At 40.7% G+C, this 24,816-nt stretch overlaps 2 protein-coding genes across 4 annotated transcripts; both read left to right on the forward strand.

The window, feature by feature from the left end:
- The first annotated feature begins 1,081 nt into the window (after positions 1–1,081).
- Positions 1,082–14,101, forward strand: LOC110972128 (myelin-associated glycoprotein-like). The gene is made up of 7 exons (XM_051957445.1): positions 1,082–1,159; positions 10,969–11,364; positions 11,454–11,747; positions 11,872–11,973; positions 12,310–12,411; positions 13,001–13,047; positions 13,683–14,101. Exons 1-6 carry the CDS (start codon positions 1,114–1,116, stop codon positions 13,024–13,026), a joined length of 966 nt encoding a protein of 321 aa, XP_051813405.1. The 5' UTR covers positions 1,082–1,113; the 3' UTR covers positions 13,027–13,047; positions 13,683–14,101.
- On the forward strand, positions 9,249–21,251 carry LOC127536596 (myelin-associated glycoprotein-like). 3 transcript variants are annotated; one of them, XM_051957448.1, is made up of 9 exons: positions 9,249–9,308; positions 10,813–10,877; positions 17,787–18,182; positions 18,272–18,565; positions 18,657–18,756; positions 18,845–18,880; positions 18,979–19,011; positions 19,324–19,373; positions 20,905–21,251. In XM_051957448.1, exons 2-8 carry the CDS (start codon positions 10,853–10,855, stop codon positions 19,334–19,336), a joined length of 897 nt encoding a protein of 298 aa, XP_051813408.1. In that variant the 5' UTR covers positions 9,249–9,308; positions 10,813–10,852; the 3' UTR covers positions 19,337–19,373; positions 20,905–21,251. The 3 variants fall into 3 exon arrangements, with proteins under 3 accessions (XP_051813408.1, XP_051813407.1, XP_051813406.1); XM_051957447.1 differs by lacking the exon at positions 10,813–10,877 and adding an exon at positions 17,632–17,695 and having other exon boundaries at positions 9,263–9,308; XM_051957446.1 differs by lacking the exons at positions 9,249–9,308; positions 10,813–10,877 and adding exons at positions 16,049–16,115; positions 17,632–17,695.
- The last annotated feature ends 3,565 nt before the right edge of the window (positions 21,252–24,816 follow it).

The following is a 24,816-nucleotide window of genomic DNA, read 5'->3' on the forward strand; positions in this document are numbered from 1 at the left end:
GCGGTGGTAGCATCATGCTCAGGGCAACAGGGAAAGGGGCACTAATCAGAACCAAAGGAAGGAGGAACATAGTCAAATGTACAAAAGCCCTTGTAGGAAATCTGCTGCAGACTACAGGTCATCTGAAACTGTGTGGTTCCCCTTTCAGCACTAAAATGAGCCAAATCTAACAGCTCAGACAACTGGTTTTGAGAACATCTATGCTTTTTACGTAAACTGATGTGGTGCCATTGCATCCATTCCAGCATGAGCTTGATGTTCACTACCAGTTAAAAGTTTGGACATACCTTCTCATTCAGTGGTTTTTATTTAATAACAGTTTACAGCATTTTCACTGACACTGGAAAGCTGCACCCGTCCTGGCAGCTGAGAGATCAGCCGTGCATGTAAATTCACGTCAATTCCCAGTAGTTTTCTATGCTGTCTGCAAGTTCCCGTTAACTGCTTTTAACTTGAATTTCCACTGCAATTTACAGTGCTGTTTACTAATGAAAATCCCTCCTTTCATGGTGACAAATTTTGACCATTCAGTTAAACCAAACCCTACAATGTAGCTTTAACGGACAATGATCAAATAGCAAAGCCAGCACACAGACACTTGTTCGGAAAGTGACGAAAAAAATACAGCTTAACTTAAATAACATGATGCCACAAATGACACACAGTAGACACTATCTGCCACCTGATGCTCTGGACTTGATGTGTCTGACAATGTGGCCTTGTCCACCAAAATGTCCACAAACATCACAGTCACAGAATAAGTCAAACATCATTCCACAAGTAATGTCTGGTGTATGACCCTAGTCTCCGTCTTGACAGTATCATCCAACAAAGTGCACTTTTAGTTTGTTTTTATAATGTGAATCCCATTGTAGAGATCCCATGTGTTGGAATAACAAATACTTCTTCCCCTGCGTATAAAAAAGAATGCATTGGATTTAGTCAAATATTACATATAGAGTGAACATAAAATAAAGCCAGTATTTTTCAACTATCTATTTGAATGCTTTCACTTTGCAGCTTAAGTGTACTTTTCATGTGGCCTTCAATTTTTTCCCCCACTTTAACTGATGTCTTGATTTTATCATTCTGCAGAAAGAAAACCTGAAAAGCATGGACAGAAAGAACAAGCTGATGATTTTCTCTCTGCTTTTGGCAGGTATCATGATCAGTCATCACTTTATTTCTCATCATTTCATACAGTCTGCATGTGAAACAGGTCATTTTAACTATTCATGATTCTCTTTCAGGTATCTGCAGCCCTGTGTTTAGTGGAGAATGGAGAGCCCACGTGGTAAAAACCCTTGATGCCCTGGTTTCATCCTGTGTTGTGGTTCCCTGTTCGTTCACTTATCCTGGAGGAAACCTGCCCAACTTCAGACTCAGGGGCATCTGGCATCGTCGTGACAAATGGGATGAAATCATCTATAACGAGGATAACACAAAGATCTTGGACAACTTTAAGGGCCGCACACAGATGTTGGGACATCTGGGTCAGAACAACTGCACCTTAGAAATAGTTGACATTAAAGATCACGACAACGGCCCGTTCTGTTTCCGGATTGAACCTGTACGAACAGAGGATAATATACTCGCCAAGTTCTCCTTTGTTGAGGAGTGTGTCGAGTTCAACACGCTCCGTATGTCACCAGATTTCATCAGTCTATTCCAGTTTTCTGTTCCATCAGTATACTTTATCTCTGTCTGTTTTCATTTCCAGCTGATGCTCCAGCTCCTACACTGAATCATCCACTGAGGGCCATCGAGGGGCAGCCGTACACCGTCACCTGCTCCATCTTCCATACCTGCCCCTCCCACTGGCCTAAACTCTCATGGACTGGGAGAAGTGGAGAAGTCAGAGAGTATCATAAGGACATTCGGTATGGCAACTGGGAGACACAGTCTATCTTGACGTTTGTTCCTGAGGAGAAAGATGACCACAGCGAGATCACCTGCACGGCTGAGTTTTTTGGACGGAAGACATCCTCCAAAAGTTTTTCACTCTTTGTAAAACGTGAGATCTTTTCACTTTGGTTTAATATTGAAGAAGTATACTCTGGCTGTATACTGCAGACAAGATGTGATCCCTTTCCCATTTGTAAGTAAAATAAAAGATTCTGATATGAATTCTGTCCGTTTGCAGGTACGGAAAACTACAGTCACATCATCATTCCTACTGTAGTGGCCATTGGTACGGCTGTGATCTTTGGAATTCCCTGCATTGTCATGGCAAAAAAATACAAGTAAGCTTCATTTTACACTGACTTAAACTGACAGAGCACGTCAGATAAATAAAAACTCATTATTTTCTAACCTTTTTAACACTTTTTCATTAAGCCGGCCTTATTGAATTGGCTCCTTTTTTCTGTTTCCTCAAGGAGACGCATTGCAGAGCTTCAAAATCAAAATGGCAGGTAAACATATTGTGAAGTAAATTTACTGTATTTCATAGTCGCAAAACCACATGATTTAAAATCTGTTTCTTTCACATAATTTAAATTCCTTTAGCATGTGGAACCGTCTATAAGCATGACACTACTGTAGAAATGTTTTATCCCTGAAATGTTTGGAATCTCTGAGCGCACAGGTCTTAAATTTAAAGACAAGAGTTTTTATCTTTATAGTTATTATAATTCAATGACTTAAAACTGTAGCTTTCACACACCAATGCATCGCTGGTCTTACAGTAATTTCACACATATCTGCAGATGTTTATTTTTATTGCTGGTGCTGATAAGATATATGCTTGGATTTTAATGTAGCATGATATCTTATTTTCTGTTCTCCTTTTTCTGTTGTCTAAATAAGGGCAAAAGCTGAAGGCGAGAACTGAAAACAACGATTGTCATCAAAGTATGTGAGACTGTGCATTACTTCTCATTTTTTATTTTTAAGTATCATTAATACATGTTTGGCCCAAAAGCATAGAATAATTTCAGAAAAATCATACTCGCTCATAGTTGTTTGTGTAACCCGCATATAATATACCTGGTGACTTTTATTTTTGCGGGTCCCCTTCCTGTGTTCCCCAAACACCTGACACCCTGGCTGAATCCCAAACCGCCCCTACACACTCCCCCTCCACTACCGAGTGTCACTCCAAAAGAAGTCACACTCGCAGCTGTGGAGGGCACCTATTATTGAAGGGGGAGGGTATAAATACGATCGTCAGGAATGGGACGCCCTGTCGCCTCACCGGAAAACGGAAGACGTCATCACCATGGTAACACAAAGACGCCTACTGTGCATGGCTGTAGCGCTGTGGCACAGGTTGCAACTAACAAGGATCGCTGCTGCTTCCAGAAGACGAAAGCGTCCCACTTTTTTTTTTCACTCACATGTTTTCCAATCCTATTATCTGGCATTTCAAATCCAACAAATGAATAAATGAATTCTGTCAGTTGTGTTCAAATTTTAAGGTGTCAGGGGGTGCACAATTAAATCAAACGTCAACAGAGAAGAAGATTTGTTTCTTTTGATTTATCTTTTTACACCACTCTTTTTGTGATTTTCGGTCAGTGTGAAAAAGGTGTGGGAGAAATAATGGACACATGTGGAACTCACATCGATATGTTGTTTCCTCCTCCATTTCGACGTTGCACTTCCTGAAAAAGTTGTCCAGAGTGAGCATCGATGCAGACTCGCTATTTAAGGGCTGAACAGTCCACTCTCCCTCCACACTATGCGGTTTGGGACGGCCCTTAATATGGAGGACCCTCCGCGGGAACGCGCAAACGGATGGGTAGTGTGTAGGGATAGTGTGTAGGGGGCGGTTTGAGATTCAGCCCCTATATATCAGGAGTCACGGAGTTCACTTCCTCCTCCTCTGTCCCCGCTGTGGCTATGGCATTGTGGCTTGTCTCATTGCGTTGCAAACAACTGCTGTTTTCTCCTCGAAAACATTATTTTAGACCTCAACAATCGAGTCGGGAGCCTCGGAACGCATGCAAAACTCCCATTACAAACACACACGCTGAGACCGCTTAGCCGCTTCGGAGGCTACGCTACAAACATTCCATCCTGAAGGTCAGGTTTTTTTAGAGGGACTGAGTCACCTCTACGTCATTCCATCATCTGTGAAACTTTCAAGCACCATCCTTCATATGGACTCCGGACATTCATCACTGTAACTCCCCCCAAATCCTCAACCCATGGCGAGCTAGAACCCATTCTGGCAGGACTATCAGTTTTTTTTTTCCCACCAAACTCTTGGATGGAACCTCAGATCGAATTCTGGATTACTCATGGATCGTTGTTGCTGTGAACTTTGCATTACGTTTACAAAGTAGACGGCAATGGACTATTTATGTTAAATTATTTTGGGCTTCACTTTGTACTTACATTGGTTTGTTTTTGGTTATTTATTGTGTGTTTTTTTCCCCCCTCTGTCTCATGTCTGTTTAAAAAATCAACCTTCTAATACATATACCAAAACGCAAATATTGACTCTTGTGCATCATTCACACCTTGGGCTCCTTAAAGAACAGTCTTCTGTTGCAGCTAATGTAGCCGTAGTCAACCGCCTAGCCCTAAAGCGTTACATTTGCATGTTTGGACAAGTAGAAGAGTCAAATATTCCTTTTTAATCCCATTCACATCCCTGGTATCTGTGTGAGGACATGTTTACTTCATCACATTCATTCTGTATTAATTGTCGTTATCTTATCTTCATTCTGTTGATGATGGACAACTTTCAACAAACGTGACACATTCTTGGCAACAGGAAACAACCCTGCTGCATGTGCTCTTTAATCTGTCATTAGATAAAAAGCAGTTGTCTGTAGCTTTTAGGAAAACAACAAAATCAAAGACATAAAAAAGTAAATAAGTTTAAATGCCACAGCCATATCGAAAATTGCAATGATCCATTAGCTGTGGTGGCAACAAATCCTCAAAAATAAACATATACCTCATAAAACGCAGTATTTTTTCAAAATTAAAATAGATTTTTTTATGCTTAACTTTGCACAACATCACAAGTGTAAATATAAATGTACACACACACACACACACACACACACACACACACACACACACACACACACACACACACACACACACACACACACACACACACACACACACACACACACACACACACACACACACGTTTGTTTTTCTATACCGGTGGGGACTTACCATTGACTCCCATTCATATCTAACTCCTAACCCTTACCCTAACCCTAACCTTAACCATCACCAAATCAATGCCTAACCCTAAACAAACATTTTTGCACTTTTACATTTTTTTATTAACAACAATATGGCCAAGAAAACGGTGTTGCCACCCGTGGGGACCTCATTTTGGGTCCCCACCGTAAGACAAGTCCCCACTTTTATAGCAAATAGTCAGGTCAAAGTCCCCACCTGTATTGCAGAAACAAGTACACACACACACACACACACACACACACACACACACACACACACACACACACACACACACACACACACACACACACACACACACACACACACACACACACACACACACACACGGTCGATGAAGTCTGAAGATGAACACTTTTTTGTTTACAACATAATTCCACATGTATTCTTTTACAGTTTTGATGTCTTCAGTTTGAATCTACAATGTACAAAATAATTCAATAAAAACTAATAAGAAGGTGCGTCCAAACTTTCTACTAGTAGTGTATTACAATAAAAATATGAAATTTGTTCAGCTTCTCTCATATCATCTGAAAGGCTGTTTTTTTGTGACACAGAATGTGAAATATTTTTGCTCTGCTTTGAGGAACAGCGAAAAAACACGAACCCCATTTAACAGTTCTTCCTGTTTCATCGACCAATAGCATTTCTGAGATGTAGTCTGGTTTCTTGGAAGGCCTTGTCGTACCTTTTAAACTGAAAAGAGAATTTTAAAATCAACACAAAAGTTAAGAGGCAACCAGTGTAAAGACTTTTTCATTCGATCTAAGAGGGGAAACTCAAATACAACTGATTCATCTCATGCTACATGTCAACATTTGACTTGAAGGTCAGATTTTATTATATTTATAAAAAAAATCGAATTGTTTCAAATCTTCTTTCTTTTCAGGGAATCAAAGGAGGAAGGAGAAGGACACCGAAAGCATAAATGTTCCAGTGAATGAAATGAAGTAAACAGGCAAATCACAGAGGAAAGAATCCATTTGTTTGGCAGGCTTGTTTTATTTTTCTGCTTTTATTCATTTATCATTTTCAGAGCAAAGAAATCATCCAAATAACAGCTTGTTACGTGCCACAGTCTCTCTCTCTCTCTCTCTCTCTCTCTCTCTGGTTTGGCTCTCTCTCCTCCTTCTGCCTGCTGCTCACCTGAGTGCAATCGGCACTCAGGTGATGAGAGGAGGAGGAGGGAATAAAAGGGACAGGGAGTGGAGAGATTGAGGGCACGACACGGCACAGACACCTGGACAGGTAGGAGGGAGTGTTTTCCTTCCTCCGTAGTTTTCTTCCCTCCAAGCAGGTTTTTTCCCCGTGCATGTTTAGGTGCCGGGGTTTTCGTTGGTTTCCTTCGTTGTATTAATTTGGGCTGGAGATCACCGACAGTCTCGTTATTCGTCTTTTGTTTATTTCAGCCTTAGTTCTTATTTTTAGGTAGTTTAGGGGGAGACGCTGGGAGCGACGGCCCACTGCGTGGTTGGCCCAGCGTCTTCCCACTTTTATTCTTTTGTCCGGGGTCTCCAGCCCTCCTTTGTTTCTGTTTTCGTTTGTGTTATCTTTATTGATTATCTTGGGGTGGCCAAATAAAGCCGGTGGGTTTAATTGGAGCTATTTTGTGTGGCGTCCTTCTGTATATGCTGCGGTCTCTCTCCCTTATTGAGCCTGTGTTTTTCAGTCTATGTGAGGGCCGTAACACAGCTGATACAATGGTCTTTGTTTTTGAATATCATAGCCAGTAATAACAGGATGCGCTGCCTTGTGTGAATGCTTGATTTCTGTGAATCATGTTAACCAAACACAAACCTTTTGCAAAAAAAATGTTTCAATCACATCATTTAATAAAAAACAACTAACGGTGTTGTCTGAACAGATGTATCTGTCATGTAAATGCATATTCAAAGATTAAATGTTCATATACGCTTAAACTGTAGTGATTCACTGCTTCCTGACTTGATTTGTCATTCCTGTGTCCTCCACTAGGGGAATATGAACAAAACCTTCCTCAGTGTTTGTGCTCTGAGTCTGATAGACTGTAACATTCAAGTTTCCTAAAAAATGATGTGAGTAATTGGAAGTTATTGTCACATTGACTTGTATATAAACCATTCTTGTCAACAGCAGCTAATCTGACAGGTTTCTATAGACCTTGATTGCCCACATGTTGTTAACCTTCCTCCTTTCTTTAGTATTTAATCTAAATGTTCATGCTGGCCAGACAGTGCAGCTGTAAGGCTGATTTGAAGTCACTGAAGGGTGAAGCCATGAGCAGGAAGTCAAACTGACAACTGTAATGTACCAATTAAAATCACAGGCCATCAAACTGGCACAATAATAAATAGTCCCACCACAATAAGAGATCAAATCAGGGTGTCAAACTCTATTTGAACCGGATGCCAACAAGAGAAGTTGAGTCTTCATGGGCAATTTAAATGTTTTAAAGTTAATTTAAGGGTAAACTGTTACAGAGATTAACAGTTGCCTCCAGTGTTGAGACTGGATTTTAAAACATTCAGGATTATCTGGTCGGTTGACTCTAACCAGGGTTTATTTTGGTAGCGGGTTATTCTACCTCTATTTGTATGTTATGTAGAAATGATAATTCCCCTGAGGTACTAAACCATGCCATATCTTATTGTTGTAACTCAACTCAGTAGTTTCATTTTTGAGACACAAGAAAGAAGCTGCCGTTGTTCAGAGTTGAGGAAAAGATTTAAGATGGCCAATTACCATCAGAGAATGATGGCAGCTGGATGCCCTCAAGTTCTTGTAAATAAAAGAAAAAGAGGAGAGGAAAAGTGCAAGCCAGTCAAGAAGTCACAATAAGGAGAGATCCATGACCTGCCAGAGCCACTTGAGGGACAGAGTGCTCTTAAACCAGAGAAGGATGGTGAGACCATGCTTCTGGATGTGCAGACGAGGGATTTACAGCTTTGCAACATTCTCACGGTGGAGAAAGGAGATCATTTGGTGATGAGACAGATAGCCTGCATTGTTTTGTCAGAGACAGGTAATCCTTTGCCAACTGAGTACAATTTACTTGATACAAATTACAGATGATTTAATATTTGTACTTTATTGGAATTTTCCAGTTTGTACAGTTTCTATTGACACCAGTACATCTCCTCTGTAAAAGACACTGGACAGTTTATTCACAGACACAGGGGAAACAGAACTAAGGGGGCAAGGAAGGCAGACACGGGGAATCAGGAAGCTGGCGGGGGGACAAGACTGGCAGACAGAAGGCTGGAGACAGAGGGAACCGATAGCTATCCAGGCACGGGGGGTAGACAAGAGTGTATGGGGGCTGAGGCAGCAGAGCTCAGTGGGGAGAACAGAATCCAAGATGGGAGCAGAGTCTGTGAATGCATGTGAGTCTATGGTAAAGCAGAGAGTGAATGAACGAGGTTTGTATAGCTGAAGGTGTGGTCATGGCAGGTGTCGTGAGTGAGCTGATTACTGCAGCTGACACTCATCGCAGTAATCAGCAGGCAGTTGAAGCAGAGAGAGCAAGAGAGGGAGTGAACAGAGAGAGAGAGACAAAGAGACAGACGGGTCAAAACAGATAAACAGATGCGGGATGATAAGAGAAAGAAGGAAAGAGGGAGAAGGTGGATATGTGTCTTCAGAAAGTTAATAAACCTTTCCACCTGTTAGCCACTTTACCTTCATGACAGGCAGAGTTCCAGACACACAAACATGCTGGCTAGAGCTAGCATTAAAAACTGCCATGAACAAAGTGTACAAAGCTTTCAGAGAAAAGGTGCTTCTATAAAATTATGAATTAATGGTTAAAATCCTTTTTAAATGGCAGATGTTAGCCTTTGGCTTGTGACTAATTTGTCATTGTGGGTTTTTGAGTATAGATAATTTGGAGAAGTGATAATTTTACTAATTTAGAATGAAATTTACGGTAAAGACGATGTGACAAGCTTTTTATATCCTTCTTGCCTATTTGGTCGAATAGGATATAAAAAGCATGACAAATGTATATAAATGTCACAGGGTGGGTTTGAAGGGGATGGAGGGAACTGGGTGGTACTTATTAGCAGAATTTGATAGTGAAAAAAACAGCCTTTAAGAGAGTCAGAGAGGAGGAGAATATCTCTCACCACCAGCTGTGATCAACTAGACAGTCACAAAATCAGGTAAGACTAAAGACACAAAATTAGACTTAAAGAAAATAGTTCAGAAGACCTATTATATGTGAGGTTCATGCTCTTTCTGGGCATGCAGATTTTACTGTACTCTAATAGTTTGTCAAATTATTGCACCAATTTTCATTTTGTCTTTTGCTGTCATTGTATTGAAGCCGGAGGGATGAAAAGTTGCACGTCTTAGCTAGCCGACATCATTTACTAACAGACTAAGTAATGTTAATCATGTCAAGTAACATCAGGGAATCTAGTTCTGAGTGAAGTCGGGTTGTGTGAGATGAAACTGAAGTTTAAGGTGGTGACTGGAAAATGAGGAAGTGTTGGCTGAAGGGGAACCGCTGAAGGTTTGTGGTGTTCGGGGATGTCTGCACACAGACACTTGTTTGAAAAGTGACGAAAAATTCAGCTTTATTTCAATAACATGATGCCACAAATGACAAGACCTGTCAGTTTGCATAATAAATGTCACTAAAATCACTTTACTATAACATTGTGCATGTTGATGCTGCCACCACCATGCTTTACTGTAGGGATTGTATTGGACAGGTGACGAGCAGTGCCGGGTTTTCTCCACGCACACTGCTTAGGATTAACACCAAGAAGTTTGTCTTTGTCCCATTAGATCAGAGAATCTTATTTCTCATAGTCTGGGAGTCCTTCATGTGTATTTTGGCAAACTCTATGCGGGCTTTCATGTGTCTTGCACTGTGGAGAGGCTTCTGTCGGGCCACTCTGCCATAAAGCCTCGACTGGGGGACGGCTGCAGTGATGGTTGACTTTCTAGAACTTTCTCCAATCATTGGGTTCTTCTTTACCTCTCTCACCAAGGCTCTTCTCCCTCATCTGCTCAGTTTGGACAGACAGGCATCTCTAGGAAGAGTTCTGGTCGTCCCAAACGTCTTCCTTTTAAGGATTATGGAGGCCACTGTGCTCTTAGGAAGCTTAGGTGCTGCAGAAATTCTTTTGTAACCTTGGCCAGATCTGTGCCTTGCCACAATTCTGTGTCTGAGCTTTTCGGGCAGTTCCTTCAACCTCATGATTCCCATTTACTCTGACATGCACTGTGAGCTGAAAGGTCTGATATAGACAGGTGTGTGCCTTTCCTAATCAATTCCAATCAATATAAATAAACACAGCTGGACAGAGTTTTTAATCAATCTGCAAAAATGTCTACAATTCTGTGTTTTTTTGTCAATATGGGGTTCTGTGTGCACATTAATGAGAAAAGAAATGAATTTAAATGATTTTGGCAAATTGCTGCAATATAAAAAGAGTGAAAATTTTAAGGGGGTCTGAAAAGTTTCTGCATCGACCGTAAGGAGTGGAGTCACATGCAATTTCATAATACATTGTGCAATGACAATAAAATTGATTCGGATTCTGAGAGAGACTAGAAAAAGTACTTCACTTCTACAGTTAAAGTGTACTTTTCATGTGGTCTACAAGCTTTTTTCCTCTATTTAATTTAATGTCTTTTAATTTAAACACTCTGCAGCAAGAAAACCAAAAAAAGGACGGACAGAAAGAACAAGCTGATGATTTTCTCTCTGCTTTTGGCAGGTATCATGATCAGTCATCACTTTATTTCTCATCATTTCATACAGTCTGCATCTGAAACAGGTCATTTTAACTATTCATGATTCTCTTTCAGGCATATGCAGCCCTGTGTTTAGTGGAGAATGGAGAGCCCACGTGGTAAAAACCCTTGATGCCCTGGTTTCATCCTGTGTTGTGGTTCCCTGTTCGTTCACTTATCCTGGAGGAAACCTGCCCAGCTCCAGTGTCAGAGGAATCTGGCATCGTCGTGATAAACGAGATGAATACATCTATCACAATAATCACACTAGGGTCTTGGATAACTTTAAGGGCCGCACACAGATGTTGGGACATCTGGGTCAGGACAACTGCACCTTAGAAATAGTTGACATTAGAGATCACGACAACGGCCCTTTCTGTTTCCGGATTGAACGCATACGAACAGAGGATAATAAACCCACCAAAGACAAGTTCTCCTTTGTTGAGGAGTGTGTCGAGTTCAACATGCTCCGTATGTCACCAGATTTCCAAGATTTCATCAATCTATTCCAGTTTTCTGTTGCATCAGTATACTTTATCTCTGTCTGTTTTCATTTCCAGCTGATGCTCCAGCTCCTACACTGAATCATCCACCGACGGCCATCGAGGGGCAGCCGTACACCGTCACCTGCTCCATCATCCATACCTGCCCCTCCCACTGGCCTGAACTCTCATGGACTGGGAGAATTGGAGAAATCAGAGAGGATCATAAGGACATTCGCTCTGGCAACTGGGAGACACAGTCTATCTTAACATTTGTTCCTGAGGAGAAGGATGACCACAGCGAGATCACCTGCACGGCTGAGTTTTTTGGACGGAAGACGTCCTCCAAAACTTTTCAACTGTATATAAAACGTGAGATCTTTTCACTTTGGTTGAATATTGAAGAAGTATACTATAGCTGTATACTGTAGACAAGATCCCTTTCCCATTTGTAAGTAAAACAAATGATTCTGATATGAATTTTGGTCGTTTGCAGGTACAGAAAACTACAATCACATCATCATTCCTACTGTAGTGGCCATTGGTACGGCTGTGATCGTTGGACTTCTCTGCATTTTCATGCCAACAAAAAATACAAGTAAGCCTCATTTTCCACTGACTTTAACTGACAGAGTACAACAGATAAATAAAAACACCTTTGTGCCGAAAAAAACTGACATTTTTTTAACCCTTTCAGCACTTTCTCATGAAGCAGCTCTACCTCTTTTTATTCTCATGGCCCCATTAATGTTCCCCTTTCAGTCTGAGTAACTTTTTCTGTTTAGTTCAAACGGTCAGCATTGGAGTCTTCTACAAACAATCAGCTGTATGGCAGGTCAGAGTCAGCCATTTGCAGTGTTAGTTATCTTTGCATCTTGTAATGATCACATAACACTCGTTTAATCAGCTACTGTCTCTCCCGTGCTCTTTTTAGTGTCTACACTCTCAGATGAATACAGCCAACCTCCAGTGATATCATCATCAGCAGCCTCCTCACCAACCCCCTCAACAGAAGCTGTTCAATGTACCCCAACAGGTAAAACACAGAGTGACGCCTAACAAAGATATGAGGTGTGGACAATGATATGGTGTGCTGTGATTCCATGTTACATTCTTGATGAATATGGATTGCTAAAATTCAACCAGTTGTATTGTAATGTATGTTTCTGTATGGTGTTTCAAATTTGTGTTCCATGTGCTGACTTTTAATTTTGAACACCTGCCCCTCCAAAGGTCTCTGCACGGCCTTGGTTTTTAGTGCAGTTTCTTTTTGATCCTCATGTGATTCGTGAACTTTTTTTTATCCATTTGTCGCATATAGTGTGTCTCGCAGGTGAGAAAAACTGGAATTTTTGGGTTTGCAAGCATGAGGCTACTGTAGAAATGTTTTATCCCTGAAATGTTTGGAATATCTGAGAGCACAGGTCTTTAATTTAAAGATAAGAGTTTTTACCTTTATAGTTATTATAATTCAGTGACTTAAAACTGTAGCTTGCTGGTCTTACAGCAATTTCACACATGTGCAGATGTTTATTTTTATTGCTGGTGCTGATAAGAGCTATGCATGTTTGGATTTTAGTGTAGCATATCTTCTTTCCTGTTCTCTTTTTCTGTTGTCTAATTAGACGCAGAAGCTGAAGGCAAGAAGTGAAAACGACTGTCATCAAAATATGTGAGACTGGATTTCTGGCATCTTGAAGTCACAGGTTTTGAATGTTACATTAGATATGATAACTCAGTCTCTTTTTGGAAACTTTATTGCATTTTTTTCATGTATTTAAAAAGCACTGATCAGTAAATAAAATAGAAATATTCAGTAATTTATTGATTTGAAAAAAAAGAGAGAAATAAATCCAAACTGAATAGATGGGGTTTGGTTTGAAAATAATAAAAATAGCTATGTTCATATAAAACAAAAATATCATGAAATATGTTCAGCTTCTCTCATATCATCTGAAAGGCTGTTTTTGCGAGACGGCCTGTGAAATATTTTTGCTCTGCTTCGAGGAATAGCTAAAAAACATGAACCCGATTTAACAGTTCTTCCTGTTTCATCGACTAATAGCATTTCTGAGATGTAGTCTGGTTTCTTGGAAGGCCTTGTCGTACCTTTTAAACTGAAAAGAGAATTTTAAAATCAACACAAACGTTAAGAGGCAACCAGTGTAAAAACTTTTTCATTCGATCGAAGAGGGGAAACTCAAATACAACTGATTCATCTCATTACATGTCAACATTTGACTTGAAGGTCAGATTTTATTATATTTATAAAAAAATCTAATTGTTTCAAATCTTCTTTCTTTTCAGGGAATCAAAGGAGGAAGGAGAAGGACACCGAAAGCATAAATGTTCCAGTGAATGAAATGAAGTAAACAGGCAAATCACAGAGGAAAGAATCCATTTGTTTGGCAGGCTTGTTTTATTTTTCTGCTTTTATTCATTTACCATTTTCAGAGTGAAGAAATCATCCAAATAACAGCTGATAAAATGTTTTCTGTTTTTGAATATCATAGCCAGTAATAACAGGATGCGCTGCCTTTTGTGAATGCTTGATTTCTGTGAATCATGTTAACCAAACATAAACCTTTTGCAAAAAAAAAAAAAAAAAAATGCTTCGATCACATCATTTAATAAAAAACAACTAACAGTGTTGTCTGAACGGATGTATCTGTCATGTAAATGCATATTCAAACATTAAATGTTCATATACGCTTAAACTGTAGTGATTCACTGCTTCCTGACTTGATTTGTCATTCCTGTGTCCTCCACTAGGGGGAATATGAACAAACCTTCCTCAGTGTTTGTGCTCTGAGTCTGACCGACTGTAACATTCAAGTTTCCTAAAAAATGATGTGAGTAATTGGAAGTTATTTTTAGCCTGGATTTTAAAACATTCAGGATTATCTGGTCAGTTCGCTCTAACCAGGATTTATTTTGGCGGCGGGTAATTCCACCTCTATTTGTATGTTATGTAGAAATGATAATTCCCCTAAGGTACTAAACCATGCCATATCTTATTGTTGTAACTCAACTCAGTAGTTTCATTTTTGAGACACAAGAAAGAAGCTGCCGTTGTTCAGAGCTGAGGAAAAGATTTAAGATGGCCAATTACCGTCAGAGAATGATGGCAGCTGGATGCCCTCAAGTTCTTGTAAATAAAAGAAAAAGAGGAGAGGAAAAGTGCAAGCCAGTTTGGAATTTTCCAGTTTGTACAATTGTTTACATCAACACCACAACATCTTGGCTGTAAAATATCGCACTTTTGACTCCACTACTGTTCAAAAGTTTAGGGTCACTTAGAAATGTCCTTGTATTTGAAAAAAAGTTGTCCCCCCTCCCCAATGAAGTTATTAAATTCATCAAATACAGTCTAGCCATCATTCATGTGGTAAATGTGTTTCAGAGGTAGCAAGAGAACCCAGGCGCAGACACAGGGAAACTGGCAGACAGGTGATTAATGAAAGTGATTTTATTTTACTAGATAACTAACCAGTACATCAGTGATGAACTGGACTGGGGAGACAGAACTAACTAAACAATTCAAAAACTCTAAAAACACAAAATACAAAAACGGAGATCTTCAAAACTGAACTGAATAACAAAACTAAGCTGAGGAGGGGCACTCACAAAATGGGGGAACTGACAACAGGGGAAAGACTGGTTTAGGGAATCCAGGGGCAGACGGAGACTGAAACAGGGCTGGTGAGAATCCAGGGGAGAGCTGAGTCTATTAAAGAAAATCCAGAAGGGGGGGTGGGGGGGAGTCCAAAAAGTGGGGAAGCAGTGTCCATGAGGAGATGTGAGGTGTAACTGAATGAACAGGGCTTAAATAGTGAGGAGGTGAGCTTGTGGGCAGGTGAGCTGATTACGGCAACCTGTGACACCTGCAGTAATCAGCGGAGTGCAGGCAGGTGTAGCAGGGAGAGCAAGAGACAGGGATGAGTGACAGGGAGAGAGAGAGAGAGGCATGAGGGAGAGGTGACAGACAGAGGGAGCTAAGGAGAGACAGATCAAAACAGACAGATACAGAGAGAACAGGAGGGAGAAGGAGAGACCAGGAGGAATACAGTAGCACAGAATAATGCAGGACAGAAACAGGAGCTGGAGCAGGGATCATGACATTTCCAACAAACTGCTCTGATATGTGTCTTCAGAAAGTTAGTCAACTGTTTCCACCTGATAACCACTTTGCCTTCATGACAGGCAGAGTTCCAGACACATAAACATGCTGGCTAGAGCTAGCATGGCATTAAAAAATGTCATGAACAAAGTGTACAAAACTTTCAGAGAAAAAAAATCAATGTAGTAACTGCTGCTAAAAGTGCTTCTATTGAGTTCTGAATTAATGGTAAAAATCCTTCTCTAAATTACAGGTTTTAGCTTTTGACTTTTGATTAATTTCCATAGCAAAAATCATAAAACCACATTTTCACTGTCATTGTGAGTTATTGAGACTGGATTATTTGGAGAAGTGACAATTTTACTAATTTAGAATGAAATTTACGGTAAAGATGATGTGACAAGCTTTTTATATCCTTACTGCCTGTTTGGCCGAAAAGGATATAAAAAGCATGACGAATATATATAAATGTCACAGGGTGGGTTTGAAGGGGATGGAGGGAACTGGGTGGTACTTATTAGCAGAATTTGATAGGGAAAAAAACAGCCTTTAAGAGAGTCAGAGAGGAGGAGAATATCTCTCACCACCAGCTGTGATCAACTAGACAGTCGCAAAATCAGGTAAGACTAAAGACACAAAATTAGACTTAAAGAAAATAGTTCAGAAGACCTATTATATGTGAGGTTCATGCTCTTTCTGGGTATTTACGTTTTACTGTGCTCTAATAGTTTATCAAATGATTGCACTGATTTTCATTGTATCATTTTCTGTCATTGTATTGAAGCCGGAGGGATGAAAAGTTGCACGTCTTAGATAGCCGACATCATTTACTAACAGACTAAGTAACGTTAATCATGTCAAGTGACATCAGGGAATCCAGTTCTGAGTGAAGTCGGGTTGTGTGAGATGAAACTGAAGTTTAAGGTGGTGACTGGAAAATGAGGAAGTGTTGGCTGAAGGGGAACCCCTGAAGGTTTGTGGTGTTCGGGGATGTCTGCACACAGACACTTGTTTGAAAAATGACGACAAAAATGCAGCTTTATTTCAATAACATGATGCCACAAATTACAAGACTTGTCACTTTTTATAATAAATGTCACTAAAATCACTTTACTATAACATTGTGCATGTTGATGCTCCCACCACCATGCTTCAGCATGTTGGGATTGTTTTGGGCAAGTGACGAGCAGTGCCGGGTTTTCTCCATGCACACCGCTTAGGATTGAGGCCAAGAAGTTTATCATTGTCCCATCAGATCATAGAATCTTACTTCTCATAGTCTGGGAGTCTTTCATGTGTTTTTTGGCAAACTCTGTGCGGGCTTTCATTTGTCTTGCACTGAGGAGAGGCTTCTGTCGGGCCACTCTGCCATAAAGCCTCGACTGGGGGACGGCTGCAGTGATGGTTGACTTTCTAGAACTTTCTCCAATCATTGGGTTCTTCTTTACCTCTCTCACCAAGGCTCTTCTCCCTCAACTGCTCAGTTTGGACAGACAGGCATCTCTAGGAAGAGTTCTGGTCGTCCCAAACGTCTTCCTTTTAAGGATTATGGAGGCCACTGTGCTCTTAGGAAGCTTAGGTGCTGCAGAAATTCTTTTGTAACCTTGGCCAGATCTGTGCCTTGCCACAATTCTGTGTCTGAGCTCTTCAGGCAGTTCCTTTAACCTCATGATTCCCATTTACTTGAACATGCACTGTGAGCTGAAAGGTCTGATATAGACAGGTGTGTGCCTTTCCTAATCAATTCCAATCAATATAATTAAGCACAGCTGGACAGAGTTTTTAATCAATCTGCAAAAATGCCTACAATTCTATGTTGTTGTTGTTTTTTGTCAATATGGGGTTCTGTGTGTCCATTAATGAGAAAAATGAATTTAAATTATTTTAGCAAATTGCTGCAATGTTAGAGTAAAAATTTAAGGGGGTCTGAATAGTTTCTTTATCTACTGTAAGGAGAGAAATCACGTGCAATTTCATACCACATTGTGTAAAATGGATTCTGATTTTGAGAGAGACGAGAGAAAAGTACTTCACTTCTGCAGTTGTATTTTTCATGTGGTCTTCAATTCCCCCCCATGACCCTCCACCCCCCACCCCCCATATCATTTAATGTCTTTTAATTTTACCATTCTGTAGCAAGAAAACCTGAAAAGCATGGACAGAAAGAACAAGCTGATGATTTTCTCTCTGCTTTTGGCAGGTATCATGATCAGTCATCACTTTATTTCTCATCATTTCATACAGTCTGCATGTGAAACAGGCCATTTTAACTATTCATGATTCTCTTTCAGGCATATGCAGCCCGGTGTTTAGTGGAGAATGGAGAGCCAATGTTGTAAAATACCTTGAAGCCCTGGTTTCATCCTGTGTTGTGGTTCCCTGTTCGTTCACTCATCCTGGAGGAAACCTGCCCAGCTCCAGACTCAGAGGCATCTGGCATCGTCATGATAAACGAGATGAAAACATCTATCACTATGATGACACCAAGATCTTGGACAACTTTAAGGGCCGCACACAGATGTTGGGACATCTGGGTCAGGACAACTGCACCTTAGAAATAGTTGATGTTAGAGATCACGACAACGGCCCTTTCTGTTTCCGGATTGAACTCGTACGAACAGAGGATAATGAACCCACCAAAGACAAGTTCTCCTTCGTTGAGGACTGTGTCACATTGAAGATGCTCCGTATGTCACCAGATTTCCAAGATTTCATGAATCTATTCCAGTTTTCTGTTGCATCAGTATACTTTATCTCTGTCTGTTTTCATTTCCAGCTGATGCTCCAGCTCCTACACTGAATCATCCACCGACGGCCATCGAGGGGCAGCCGTACACCGTCACCTGCTCCATCATCCATACCTGCCCCTCCCACTGGCCTAAACTCTCATGGACTGGGAAATATGGAGAAGTCAGAGAGTATCATAAGGACATTCGCTCTGGCAACTGGGAGACACAGTCTATCTTAACGTTTGTTCCTGAGGAGAAAGATGACCACGGCGAGATCACCTGCACGGCTGAGTTTTTTGGACAGAAGACATCCTCCAAAAGTTTTTCACTCTTTGTAAAACGTGAGATCTTTCCACTGAGTTGATCATTTACTGGATTTTGTCTTCTTCTCAACTGCTAAATGAGTCTGATATAAATTCTGTCGATTTGCAGGGGCACAAAACTACAATCACATCATCATTCCAACTGTAGTGGCCATTGGTACTGCTCTGATCTTTGGGCTTCTCTGTGTTTTCATGGCAAAAAAATACAAGTGAGGCACTAAATCATTTTGGCAAATAACTAAATTTTAATTAAGGAACGTATTTCCAGACTCTTCTTTTTTCTTCTCTCTGCTTCAGGAATCGTATTAGAGAGCTCCAGAATCGAGAAGGCAGGTGAGTGGCAAGTTATCAGATCAGATTCAGTTTTTGGTGCAGTTTCTTTTTGATTCTCATGTGATTCATGAATCTTTTTATTCATTTGTCACATATAGTGTGTGGAACCGACTGTCCAAGATGTCTCGCAGGTGAGAAAAACTGCATTTTTTTGGGTTTGCACACATGAGGTTACTGTAGAAATGTTTTATCCCTGAAATGTTTGGAATCTCTGAGAGCACAGGTCTTTAATTTAAAGACAATAGTTTTTATCTTTATAGTTATTATAATTCAATGACTTAAAACTGTAGCTTTCACACACCAATGCATCGCTGGTCTTACAGCAATTTCACACATATCTGCAGATGTTTATTTTTATTGCTGGTGCTGATTAGATCTATGTATGAATTTTCATGTAGCATGATGTCTTATTTTCTGTTCTCCTTTTTCTGTTGTCTAATTAGGAGCAGAAGCTGAAGGCGAGAACTGAAAACAACGATTGTCATCAAAATATGTGAGACTGTGAATTACTTCTCATTTTTTATTTTTAAGTATCATTAATACATGTTTGGCCACAAAAGTACAGAATAACCTCAGAAAATCCTCATACTCATTCACAGTTGTTCACGTGTTTGGACAAGTAGAAGAGTCAAATATTCCTTTTTAATCCCATTCACACCCCTGGTATCTGTGTGAGGACATGTTTACTGCATCACATTCATTCTGTAGTAATTGTCGTTATCTTGTCTTCATTCTGTTGATGATGGACAACTTTCAACAAACGTGACACATTCTTGGCAACAGGAAACAACCCTGCTGCATGTGCTCTTTAATCTGTCATTAGATAAAAAGGAGTTGTCTGTAGCTTTTAGGAAAAAAACAAAATCAAAGACATAAAAAAGTAAATAAGTATAAATGCCACAACCATATTGAAAATTGCAATGATCCATTAGCTGAGGTGGCAACAAATCCTCTAAAATAAACTTATGCCTCAAAAATGTTCAGTAATTTTTCCTAATTAAAATAGTTTTTATCTATCGCTAACTTTTCACAAGGTCACAAGTGTATCTTTTTGTCATTTGAACTTTTTCAATGAAGCATATTTGCATGTGTAAATACATTGAAGTGATCTAAAATGTCCAAACTCACTATGCATATAATACTTACACTGAGGAAGAAACATTCATTCAATATTTTTCTTGCGAAAATATGCATTGTTATAAATTTATACATTCATACTTCTCTCATTTAACAAAAAAATCTGTGTAAAATTGCACAATCAATACTTCTTTATCTAACTGTCACTAACTGTAACAAATATAACACTCCTGTCATTGTTAAAGAAATGAAATTATATTCAAAAAGCAAAAATTTCCTGCATTTTAATGCTACATTAAATATTTAAACTCAGTCCACTTTTGTACATTTTATTAATTTCTTTTTCACGTATTTCAAAAGTTAGAACTGAAGATTAACACTTTTTTGTTTACAACATAATTCCATATGAATACTTTTATAGTTTTTATCTCTTCAGCATTAATCTACAATGTACAAAATAATTAAATAAAAGTCACTGAATGAGAAGGTATGTCCAGACTTTTGACCGGTGGTTTGTATATTCATATAAACTAAAAATAAAATGAAATTTGTTCAGCTTCTCTCATATCATCTGAAAGGCTGTTTTTGCGACACGGAATGTGAAATATTTTTGCTCTGCTTTGAGGAACTGCTAAAAAACACGAACCCGATTTAACAGTTTTTCCTGTTTCATCGACCAATACCATCTCTGAGATGTAGTCTGGTCTCCTGCAAGACCTTGCCGTATCTTATGAAGTAAAAAAAAAAAGAATTTTAAAATCAACACAGAAGTTAGGCAACCAGTGTAAATGCTTCTGTATCTATTTGATCCAAATACACGGAGAGGGGAAAACTCTAATACAGTTGACCCATCTTATGTTAAATATCAACATTTGACTTGAAGGTCAGATTTTTTTATTATATTTATCAAAAAAAAATCTAATTGTTTCAAGTCTTCTTTATTTCAGGGAATCAAAGGAGGCCAAGGAGAAGGACTCCAAAAGCAGAAATTTTACTGGCTTGCTTTTTATATTTTTCTTCTTTTATTCATTAATCAGTTTCAGAGCAAAGAAATCATCCAAATAACAGCTGATAAAATGTTTTCTGTTTTTGAATATCATAGCCAGTAATAACAGGATGCACTGCCTTGTGAGAATGCTTGATTTCTGTGAATCATGTTAACCAAACATAAACCTTTTGCAAAAAAGAAAATGTTTCAATCACATCATTAAATAAAAACTAACAGTGTTGTCTGAACAGATGTATCTGTCATGTAAATGCATATTAAAACATTAAATGTTCATATACGCTTAAACTGTAGTGATTCACTGCTTCCTTACTTGATTTGTCATTCCTGTGTCCTCCACTAGGGGGAATATGAACAAACCTTCCTCAGTGTTTGTGCTCTGAGTCTGACCGACTGTTATATTCAAGTTTCCTTAAAAAAATGATGCGAGAAATAGAAAATTTCTGTTACACTGAATTATATATCAATCAATCAATCAAACTTTATTTGTAGAGCACTTTTCATACAAAGAGAGTAACGCAAAGTGCTGTACAACATTTAAAAACATTAGAAACAAAAAGACCCATCCCACCCTCCCTCCATATAGGCACACAACTGCACGCACACGCGCACACACACACACACACACACACACACACACACACACACACACACACACACACACACACACACACACACACACACACACACACACACACACACCACTGACTGTAGGGAGACATGGCATGGCACTGACGATTGTGGGAAACGCCTCCATTGGGGCCTTCCACACTGGGAGGAGCTCCAGGCGCCGGCACCCGACCCCCCGACCCTGACAGACACGGGGACCCCACACCGAGGTGGGAAGCCCCCCAACCAGCCGAGCCGAGGGGACCCGTGGCCAACACCCCCAGCAGCAGACTAGACACAGCCCCCAGTGTGGAGGACTCCCCTGAGGAAACACTGGAGTTAAAAGAATAAAAAATAAAATGAAATAAGCAAACAAATAAATAAATATATAAATAAGTAAAGCATGGAAAGTAAAAATACATAAGATAATAAATAAGTAATGATAAGAACATCAGAATATAAGAAGGCTTAAAAGGTCAGTTAAAGGGGAACTTCGTTTTTTTTACAACCTGGGGTCTGTTTTCATATGTCATTTCATACAAGTGAGTGATGGAGAAATGAATTTTCGACATAGCTCCAGTATTTAGCCAGGCGGGCAGCTTAGCAGCTCAGCTAGCAGCTCAGCTAGCGAAAAGTATCGGGCAGCTGGCCCCCCCCCGCGTCAAAGTCCGCCTTAACATGCTTTTTTCCCCACACTGACCGGCTCGGATAGTCTCAACGAGTGTCCCACAACATACTAGAGATGAGAAGTGAACGAAAACCTCCACATTACCTGGCGATCGCTATTTGTTGTCATCTGTATCCAAAGCTCAGGACGCTAGGAAGCAAATCTCGTTCCGAAATTACACGTTTTGGCGCCAGCTATCGCGCGATTTCGGAACGAGATTTGCTTCCTAGCGTCCTGAGCTTTGGATACAGACGACAACAAATAGTGATTGCCAGCTAATGTGGAGGTTTTCGTTCACTTTTCATCTTTAGTTTGTTGTGGGACACTCATTGAGACTATCTGAGCCGATCAGTGTGGGGAAAAAAGCATGTTAGGGCGGACTTTGACGCGGGGGGGCCAGCTGCCCCATACTTTTCGCTAGCTGAGCTGCTAGCTGAGCTGCTAAGCTGCCTGCCTGGCTAAATACTGGAGCTATGTCGAAAATTCATTTCTCCATCACTCACTTGTATGAAATGACATATGAAAACAGACCCCAGGTTGTAAAAAAAAACGAAGTTCCCCTTTAAAAGCCTGATTAAAAAGGTGATTCTTTAACCGTTCGACAGTCTCTGCAGTATATATAAACCATTCTTGTCAACAGCAGCTAATCTGACAGGTTTCTATAGACCTTTATTGCCCACATGTTGTTTAACTTCCTCCTTTCTTCAGTATTTAATCTAAATGTTCATGTTGGCCAGACAGTGGAGCTGTAAGGCTGATTTGAAGTCACTGAAGGGTGAAGCCATGACCAGGAAGTCAAACTGACAACTGTAATAGATAGATAGATTAAACCTTTATTAATCCCACAGCGGCGAAATTTACATTGTACACCAGCAAATAGGGCATTAAATAAAAGAGAGATTGCAGCACACAAAGCACACAGCGCATATGTATATAAATAATATATTCTTCAGAAGAAGAAAAGAAAAGAAGCAGTATTTACAGCAGGACTCTGAAATTGAGCAGCGTCATTATTTAAATTTCTTATTGCGCAGTTTGTAAATGGGTGAACAGAAAGTACTGGGAGCAGGCTTGATTTTAAAGTCTGACTGCAGCAGGAAGGAAGGACCTGCGATATCTCTCCTTTAGACACCGCGGGTAAAGCAGTCTGTCACTGAAGGAGCTGCCCAGTGATCTTACGGTTTCCTGCAGGGGGTGGGAGGTGTCCTCCATGATAGACAACAGCTTTGTCATCATTCTCCTGTCTCACACCACCTCCACAGGATCAAGGGGGCAGCCCAGGACAGAACTGGCTTTCTTCACCAGTTTGTTTAGTCTCCTCCTGTCTGCAGCCGTGCTGCTGCTACTCCAGCAGACCACTCCATACATGATGGCTGATGCCACCACAGAATCATAAAAGGTCTTCAGAAGTGCTCCCTGCACCCCGAAGGACCTCAGTTTTCTGAGCAGGTGGAGTCTGCTCTGACCTTTCTTGTAAAGTGCACTGGTGTTAGTAGTCCAGTCCAGTTTCTTGTTTAAGTGAACACCCAGGTACCTGTAGGAGTCCACAATCTCAATGTTTGTTCCCTGGATGTTCACTGGTGTAGGAGAAGTGTGTCTGTTCCTGCTAAAGTCCACCACCAGTTCCTTGGTTTTCACCGCATTGATCTGGAGGCAGTTCAGCAGGCACCAGTCCACAAAGTCCCAGTTAAGTTCTCTGTACTCCTCCTCGTCTCCGTCCGTGATGAGGCCGACGATGGCAGAGTCGTCAGAGAACTTCTGTAGATGGCAGTTTGTGGTGTGATGGGAGAAGTCTGCAGTGTAGAGGATGAAAAGAAAGGGGGCAAGGACAGTCCCCTGTGGGGCCCCCGTACTGCAGACCACAGTGTCAGACACACAGTCCCCTGCCCTCAAAAACTGTGGCCGGTTGGTAAGGTAATCCAGCAGTCACATTGTGAGGTGAGAGTCCACTCCTGTCTGCTCCAGCTTGTCCTCCAGAAGCGCAGGCTTAATGGTGTTGAAGGCACTGGAGAAATCATAGAACATGATTCTGACAGTGCTCTTCGTCTTCTCCAGTTGAGAGAGACATCTGTGCAGGAGGTAGATCACTGCATTATCAACCCCGATGCCGGGCTGGTGGGTAAACTGCAGCGGGTCCAATGATGAGCTCACCAGGGGTTGCAGATGACAAAGGACCAACCTCTCCAGGGTCTTTATCAGGTGGGATGTTAGTGCCACCGGCCTGAAGTGGTTGAGGTCCTTGGGGTGCGATATCTTCGGCACCGGTACCACACAGGATGTCTTCCACAGCTGTGGTACTCTCCCCAGCTTCAGGCTCAAGTTGAAAATATGTTCCACAACCCTGCTCAGCTGATCTGCGCAGGACTTGAGGAGCCTGGACCTGATGCCATCCAGACCCATAGCCTTCCTGATCTTCAGTCTGCTCAGTTCTCTCTTCACCTGGGATGTTGAAAGGGACAAGCTGGGGCAGGGGGGCTGTGTGCTGGTTGTGAGTGTGGGGCCCTGTGGAGGAGGGGAGGTGTGATGGTAAGAGAACTGTGGAGCTGTAGGGAGGGGGAATACAGTGGGGGTGGTACA

The sequence above is a fragment of the Acanthochromis polyacanthus genome, chromosome 12, assembly GCF_021347895.1.
Source record: "Acanthochromis polyacanthus isolate Apoly-LR-REF ecotype Palm Island chromosome 12, KAUST_Apoly_ChrSc, whole genome shotgun sequence".
Lineage (NCBI taxonomy): Eukaryota > Metazoa > Chordata > Actinopteri > Pomacentridae > Acanthochromis > Acanthochromis polyacanthus.

Excerpts from the sequence above, each read along its gene's own strand:
- LOC110972128 (XM_051957445.1), top strand. The coding sequence starts at position 1,114 with ATGGACAGAAAGAACAAGCTGATGATTTTCTCTCTGCTTTTGGCAG. Across the intron at positions 11,365-11,453 it reads TGTCGAGTTCAACATGCTCC|CTGATGCTCCAGCTCCTACA; the intron begins GTATGTCACCAG and ends TTTCATTTCCAG. Across the intron at positions 12,412-13,000 it reads TGTTCAATGTACCCCAACAG|ACGCAGAAGCTGAAGGCAAG; the intron begins GTAAAACACAGA and ends TTGTCTAATTAG.
- LOC127536596 (XM_051957447.1), top strand. The coding sequence starts at position 17,650 with ATGGACAGAAAGAACAAGCTGATGATTTTCTCTCTGCTTTTGGCAG. Across the intron at positions 18,183-18,271 it reads TGTCACATTGAAGATGCTCC|CTGATGCTCCAGCTCCTACA; the intron begins GTATGTCACCAG and ends TTTCATTTCCAG. Across the intron at positions 18,881-18,978 it reads CTCCAGAATCGAGAAGGCAG|TGTGTGGAACCGACTGTCCA; the intron begins GTGAGTGGCAAG and ends TGTCACATATAG.